General features: G+C 38.0%; 3 protein-coding genes across 3 annotated transcripts; all 3 read left to right on the top strand.

Moving 5' to 3' along the window:
- Positions 1-285: 285 nt before the first annotated feature.
- LOC145557399 (uncharacterized) lies at positions 286-1,876 on the top strand. Its single transcript, XM_081618582.1, has 2 exons — positions 286-1,381; positions 1,488-1,876. Exons 1-2 carry the CDS (start codon positions 286-288, stop codon positions 1,874-1,876), a joined length of 1,485 nt encoding a protein of 494 aa, XP_081474708.1.
- Positions 1,877-4,111: 2,235 nt separating this feature from the next.
- Positions 4,112-4,843, top strand: LOC145557398 (uncharacterized). Its single transcript, XM_081618580.1, has one exon. It carries the CDS (start codon positions 4,112-4,114, stop codon positions 4,841-4,843), a length of 732 nt encoding a protein of 243 aa, XP_081474706.1.
- A 2,075-nt stretch (positions 4,844-6,918) lies between these two features.
- Positions 6,919-7,755, top strand: LOC145557397 (uncharacterized). Its single transcript, XM_081618579.1, has one exon. It carries the CDS (start codon positions 6,919-6,921, stop codon positions 7,753-7,755), a length of 837 nt encoding a protein of 278 aa, XP_081474705.1.

Genomic DNA, 7,755 nt, shown 5'->3' with positions numbered 1-7,755 from the left:
AGCCTCCATCATTCATGAAGCATTGAATGCTTCTCAATAATTACATACCAAAGTTTGTTCAAAAGCTAGCTGAAAATCACCAAAAGTTAGCACTAATTACATACGTTTAGCCCATAAACAACCCAAAAAATTATTCCTAATCTAAAATTAGTGCTAAGCTGAAGTTAGTCATCAAATCATCAAGGCTTCAACTTGAGGGCAGCATCATCTCTTCAAAAACCTTCATCAGCCCACCCCCCTTCACCATCTACAGCAATCTACAAGTGAACACAGGAAACAAAAGACATGGCAGCAATAGATGAAGACCCTTTTTTCGACATTGAACACTTAATTTCAGAGGAAGAAATTGCAGACATGTACTACGATTATGAAGAGCAGCTGCAAGATGCAGATTTTGAAGAATACAACTCAGACAATGAGAATATGCAAGAAGAGGCAGAAATAGAAGACACAACCATTAACAACAACAATCAAACTCAGCAAGATGAAACACAAGCATCATTGTTTGAAGAAGGGACTCACCAACCAAACAGAAAACAGCTAAATATGCATCAAAAGAGAGAGATTGTGGATGCAATGATGTTGAAAATGCAAGATGGTAACCTACCAAGAGGCTACAAGGTAGAATTATCAATCAAGTTCAAGGTTCATAAATCAACAATCACAAGATTGTTCAATGAAATAAAAAGGCAGATGGCAGAAGGGAATTTGATTGATGTCAGGTCCAAAAAGATAGGAAGGACATGTCCAAAGCCAATGGAATTTTCTGATGAATTCCTACAATCAGTCCCACTTCACTTAAGGCACACAGAAAGATCATATGCTGCAGCACTCAAAATTTCACATGTTACTCTTCATTATTTGAAGAAAAAGGGGATAATCAGAACACACACAGCAAGTAGCAAGCCAACACTAACATCAGATCACAAGGTGGCAAGAATGAAGTGGGTTTTGTCTCACATAAACCCAATCCAAGGGAATGAGAACCCCACATTTGATGACATGAAGTATTCCATCCACATTGATGAGAAATGGTTTTATCTAAACCCAGACAAAAGAAGATTTTATCTGTTACCAAGTGAGGAAGATCCCTATATGGCTCAACAATCAAGGAGGTTCAAATTAAAAGCTATGTTCATGGCCATTATAGGAAAGCCTCTGTATGGGACACATGGGGAACTCCTACGTGATGGGAAATATGGGATATTCCCATTCACACAGCAAGAAAGGGCAAAAAAAGTCAAGCAAAAACAGACCAACTGGCACATTGGTCATAAAAGCACTTCAAAATGTCAACAGAGATGCAATAAGGGACATGCTACTTCACAAAGTCATACCAGCAATAGTGTCAAAATGGCCAGCAAGTTTGCCCAAAAATGTGGTGATTCAATGGGATAATGCAAGGCCACATCAAATACCAAGAGATGAAGAGTTCATTCAAGCAACACAAGCAAATTGATTTAACATTGAGTTTGTGTTCCAACCAGCACAATCACCAGTTTTGAATGTGTTAGACTTAGGTCTATTTAGATCTATTCAATCTTTGCAATATCAATCTTTTCCAAAGAATGTAGATGAACTTGTTGAAAAGGTCATTGAGTCTTATAACAATTTCAAACCAGAAGTAAACAAGTACATTTGGGTGACATTACAAAGATGCATGATCAAGATTCTAAAGGTAGAAGGAGGGAACAAGTATAAAATCCCACATATGAACAAGAAACAACTTGAGAATTTAGGCATTCTCCCAAATCAAATTGAAGTAGAAAGGAGTATAGTGGTGGAAGCTGTGGAATACCTGAACACAATGTTCAGGCCAGCACCCCAGGGAAATCATGAAGCAGAAACAGAAGACATGGAGGTAGATGCAGACTAGTTACAAAGACACACAGCAAACAACCACACACTGCCACACATAACCACTTAGTAGTGAACAATGATATGTTAAATTTCACTTTTGTTTAGTTATTTTTGTGTACCAATGAATAAGTGGTTAGGTGTATTTTGTATGGTAGAGTATTGAAACACACATGAAAGGCAGTGGTGGTTTAGTTCTAGTGCATTTGTAAGAGGCTTTTTGTAGCCATTTTATCAAGTGGAAGTACTTAATCACATGAATCCATCAGGAGATCAATTTTTTTTTACACACAACCTTTCAAACATGGTTACCTCAACATCAATCACAATATAGTGATTGGTGGATCTATACCATTGTTCAAATAGTATTTCATAGGAGTCCCTTCATCATTTGGATTCAACACACAACACAAATAGTCTAGAGCAAATGGGGACTGTTAAACAATAACAAAAAGGGGCATGTGCAGGGAACTCCATCGGAAATTGTTCTCTACACAATGATCATTGAGAACATTTTTCACACAACAACCCAAACACCCAAATCAAGAAACCATCATAAAGGATCATCATTCAACAACCAAATTCCCATATGTCATATGCCATGATTACAACATCAACCATATCCAACATAATATCCAACTCTTAAAATGCATCATTATCCAACTCTTAAAATGCATCAATAGCCAACATAATATCCAACATTAATAGGATAGAAGCACTAAAACCATATCCAACATAATATCCAACATAAAAAGGATAGAAGCACCAAACCCATATCCATCATAATATCCAACATAAAAAGGACAGAACCAAGAAACCCATATCCATCATAATATCCAACATAAACAGGACATAAGCACCAAAAAACATATCCATCAAAAAATCCAACAATAACAGGACAGGAAAATCAACACCATGTCCATCAAAATTTCCAATTATTAAAGGACAAAATCACAAACACCACATACAACATCACAGCACAACAAAGCCACCACAACATAATAAAATTCGGAGTATATGTGCATAACACAACCACCATAAACAAATCATGTCCCAAGCATACACAATCAACTTAAAAATGGGACTCAATAACAAAAATTAAATAAGTTAGGGTTAGGAAGCGTTACGAGTGCAGCTACTCAGAGGGTTGAACCGTAGGGTTCATCCGCCTCACATAGAACGTCACAACAGGAACAGAACAAGAAGGTACTTCTGGTTTCTTGGCTGGAGGTTCCTCATCAGGCTCCTCATCAGAAGACAGCACAATCAACTCATAGTCAGGGAGGCCACGCATCCTTCTCAGGGCAACACGCGCGGCCTTCCCGGTGGCCTTAACTCGAGGAGGTGGCCTTTCCCTCTTAGATCTAGGCTTAGAGGGCACAACAGCACTGCGCTCACCTTGCTCAGCAGCCAGATCTACAGCCATCTCTGAGAAATCAAGCGATTTACGACGGGACTCACCAACACCCTCCTCTTTCTTCGCTTTTTCTTCCTCATCGAGGCTTTTGAGGACTTGACCAAGGGCTCTATAGGTGTACAGAGAGCAGTACACACCCGTCTCAGTAGACTCGTAAAATTCACGAGGAAAAGAAGATCCAACCTTGAAGCAGTGCATGAAATTGAGGATCAAATTCTCCTCTCCCTTGTCATCCGTAGCCATGTAAGCATCCTTAAGAGGATCTAAGTTCAACATTTTTAAGGAGGGAATTTGATTGAGAAAGAAACGAGAAGAGGAGAGTAGATCTGGAGTGAAAAATAGAGAAAATCGGAAGAATATAGGAGAGAGAAAAACCCAGAAGATGAACTCTCCAGAAGATATAGGGAGAATGAAACATCACAATTAATTTGGGTAGTTGGGAAGTTGTGTGAATGAAGAGAGAGGAGTGGAATTGGAAGATAAAAGGAGGGAACAATTAGATTAGGTGAATCTGATTAGTTTAGGTTAATTTAGTTTAGGATATTATAATGGTATTGATTAAAAAATAAAACAATTAAAATTAAGGGTAAAATTGTAATTTTGCCCCTTTTTTTTTACTAAAAATAGAAAGAAAATAGAAAGTTGCACATAACCTCGAGTGGACAAAAATGGCAAAAGTTGCACATAACTATTAACGGAGGTAGTATATACCAATATGTCAGAAGGGTGTTAACTTATATACCAATATGGTCAATTGGCCCATTAAATACTGCAATTAAGTTAAAATCAATTTGACTTATTGAGCATAAATCAAGGAATTGGCTCAATTTGGAAGTAATGAAAAATACTTTAAAAATACTCATCGAAAGCTGGAAGGAGTTAGATTGCGAGGTCAGAACTCGTGGTGCTTATCTAATGTGGGGTTTATGGCAAGACAGGAATATGAAAGTGTTTCAAGGGAAGGATGCTCCAATTTATCTCCTTGTGGCTCGTGTTTTACGCTGGACTGAAGAGAGCACCAAACTTACTGAGGCAACAAGGAGAGCTACTGTTGCCAATACCTGTTCAAGCCCGAAGAAATGGCTGCCTCCACCTGCAGGGACCATTAAAATTAATGCTGAAGCTTCTGTTTCTGAAGAAGGTTGGGTGGGTTTGGGTGTTGTTGCGAGGGAAAATATGGGAGAGGTTCTATTTGCAGCCACGAAAAGAGTTCACGCTTGGTGGTCTGTGGAAATCGCGGAAGCAAAGGCCGCTGTGTGGGCAATAAATCTGGGTTTGAAGTATGGTCTTAGCTCTGTTATTATCGAATCAGATTCACAAGTGGTGGTCTCCAGACTCGTGAAGGGCATCACTTACAGCACTGACCTGGACACAATCTTATGTGATGCCATGGCACAAAGTACAGCATTCAGCAGATTACAGTGGAGCCATGTGAGACGAGATGGTAATGTAGTAGCACATAACCTTGCAAAGTTGATTCCTTCTGATTTTGAGCAAATTTGGGACAATGTAGTTTCTCCTAATGTATCCCTGTATGTACTTATGGATGCTTTGGCTATTAATATATAAGTTTGCTCCCCGTCCAAAAAAAAAAAAAAAAAAAAAAAAAAAAAAAAAAAAACTCTTTTGAAGCACAATTTATTTAGAGTTCTGTGACTAAACTCCAATAATACCAACTTCTATTAGTGCTTTAATGTTCCACATATATTCCTTGTGTATATAGATTTTTTTTTTTTTCTACAACAAGTAGAAAATGAATGCATATCAAGTTGAAAAAAATAATAACACTTGAGATAACACTCAGATTGGCAAACTAGTTGGATACAATGAGAAGCCTCCTTTCTCAGCTCCTTTATATGGAATTTATGACTATTCTTATAGAAATCTACTACTACGTATAATATATTAATATTGTGTCGAAATTTAGGATATTTGATCAACTTTCCCATTGTTATCCAGGATATTTAGTTCTTTCCCCGTTTAATTTCAATTCGAATGTAATTATAGTAGAAGAATATGCGCAATATGATTCATTATTTTTTATTGAAAATACAAAAGGTGTAGAACACAATTGTGCAGTCCATTAGTCATATCTACGAGTTAAGGATGAATGTGGGTACTAAACTATGTACTCTACCTGTTTAACCTATTGTAGCCGGTAATAGAGAGCAGTAAATACAACTTTTTTTTTAATTTTTTTTTTTTTTTTTGCAGCTCTTGATATCTATGAAATTTTGAGAATTTATTCTTAAAAGATCTCGCAATGGAGCCAAGACCGCCATTAATGAAGCTGCTGAAATTGGGGCTTTTATTAACTTTCTTCATCATTGTTGTTGAATCCCAACAACAAACTCAACAATCATCCCAACAACAATCTCAACAATCACTGGCTGTGCAAGATACAATCAATGATCGACAACCACCACCACCACAAACACCGCCACCATTCATGCTCTCTCCTCCACCACCACCATTGTCTTTGCCTCCGCCACCTCCTCGACTGCCTCCTCCGCCTCCTCCTCCTCCAATTTCCCCACCTCCTTCGTCTCCTCCGCCTCCTCGAGTGCCTCCTCCTCCGCCTCCACCACCATTGCCGCCTCCGCCATCGCCACACCCTCACCCGCATCGTGTGTAACTGATGAGAGCAGACATTGGGGAAAGAACAACAACTCGTTGCTCTGTATCCAAGACACTGTCATGATAACTCAAGATTCGATTTTTATTACAATTTATTTTTTTAAATCAAACCGGTTAAAAACGGTAAAAAGAGGTCACCGGGACGGAATATTCCCTCTGGTAAGTACTCTGCCATACTTCAGTACTCAAAATGCAACAACTGATACTTGAGTACCTAATTTGCAACTTTGGAAAAAGTTTAGTACCCACATTCACCCTTAACTCGTCATATCTACTACAAAATTAAGTACATTGAGATATCACGCATTCACGCAGTGTCATTTTTCATTAATAGTAAATTACACTAAACTACTAAAGCCCCATGCATGCATCCTACATTAAGAGTTGGATGTCCCAAAGTGTCGATGCCTCGTAAGGTGTAGAAAAAAAGGGGATAAGGGGATTGAAACCCCTAGCTTCATTGATCAGTTGTGGGTTAGCGCAACATCAATTACCTTATGGCATCTCTTACATAGTTATTGCCTATCTAAAATTCCTGTATATGTTTCTATTGATTTCAAATTAATAAATGTAATTGTCACCGGATATATATCAAAGAATTATGAGGTATATCATAATTCATAAACGGAGTATATGACAAAAAAGAAAAAAATTAAATTTCATTTCATTCATCACATCAACAACAATTCTTCTATTATCACAATACTACTAATGTTTTCTCTCTCTAGCTTTCTTCTCCTCTCTCAAAGGTCATCGAGGAACCACCACCTTGCCTAGGCAAGGTGGCCTCGGGAGCCATTGTTTGTGGTTTAGTTTGCTATTCTTCTCAAATTGTTTTTTATTTTGCTGGTGTTCAGTCTTCGCGTTTTCCTCGCCTTGTCCTGTCCTGTGCTTTCCTTTTCTTTCTTAGGTTTTTCCTTTGCCCCCCCCCTTTTTTTCTTTATAATGTCTAATAATGAAGTTATGGATCGGAGGAAATAAAGTCCATTGAAGTTGATTGTAATAATATGGTAAACGTTCCTATAGAGCTAAATGAAGTTGTCTTACAAAAAAAAGACATTATCATGCAAAGTTCTGATGATTTAGCTAAGGCTACTACCCCTAAGCAATCTTTTCGGGAGGCAGTCCAAGCTTCTTCTCAATGGTTCTCTGAGGCTCAAAAGATAGTTATAACTTCTACTGAGTGGGATGATGATTTTTCTTCACCTCCTGATCCTACTAAAGCAATTTCTTTTGGGAAGGAGACCTTAATCAAATTAAAGCAACCTTGGAAACTTACTCTAATGGGCAAGTGTTTGGGTATTTCAGTTCAACCATCCTTTATTACTCAACGTGTAAGAGCTATGTGGAGACCTAAAGGTTCCCTTGAAGTCATTGATCTTGGCAAAGATGTTTATCTGTTTCGTTTCTCAGTTCAAGATGATTATGAAAGAGCTCTTCTTGGTGGACCATGGTTTATTCTTGATCATTATTTAATGGTCACCAAATGGAAACCAAACTTCCGTCCATCAATGAACCCTTTTGATAGGATGACTGTTTGGATACGTTTTCCTGAACTACCAGTTGAATACTACGATAAAGAGGCCTTGTTCGACATAGCCAAGTTAGCGGGGAATCCTCTAAGGGTCGATTACGCTACTGATCATCTAACAAGGGCAAGGTATGCTAGAGTCTGTATCGATATTGATCTAACCCTTCCTTTAGTCACTAATGTTTGGGTGGGTAATGGCTGGCAATGTATTGAGTATGAAAACATTCATACTTTATGTTTTCTATGTGGAAAAATTGGTCATAATAAGGAAAGATGTTCCCTCAAGCAAGCTATTACAGATACTAATGTTTAA

Source organism: Chenopodium album, chromosome 9 (genome assembly GCF_948465745.1).
Source record: "Chenopodium album chromosome 9, dcCheAlbu1.1, whole genome shotgun sequence".
In the NCBI taxonomy this organism is placed as follows: domain Eukaryota; kingdom Viridiplantae; phylum Streptophyta; class Magnoliopsida; order Caryophyllales; family Amaranthaceae; genus Chenopodium; species Chenopodium album.
This window is presented reverse-complemented; position numbering and strand designations above follow the sequence as displayed.

Excerpts from the sequence above, each read along its gene's own strand:
- LOC145557399 (XM_081618582.1), top strand. The coding sequence starts at position 286 with ATGGCAGCAATAGATGAAGACCCTTTTTTCGACATTGAACACTTAATT. Across the intron at positions 1,382-1,487 it reads CAAGTTTGCCCAAAAATGTG|CACAATCACCAGTTTTGAAT; the intron begins GTGATTCAATGG and ends TGTTCCAACCAG.
- LOC145557398 (XM_081618580.1), top strand. The coding sequence starts at position 4,112 with ATGAAAAATACTTTAAAAATACTCATCGAAAGCTGGAAGGAGTTAGAT.
- LOC145557397 (XM_081618579.1), top strand. The coding sequence starts at position 6,919 with ATGGTAAACGTTCCTATAGAGCTAAATGAAGTTGTCTTACAAAAAAAA.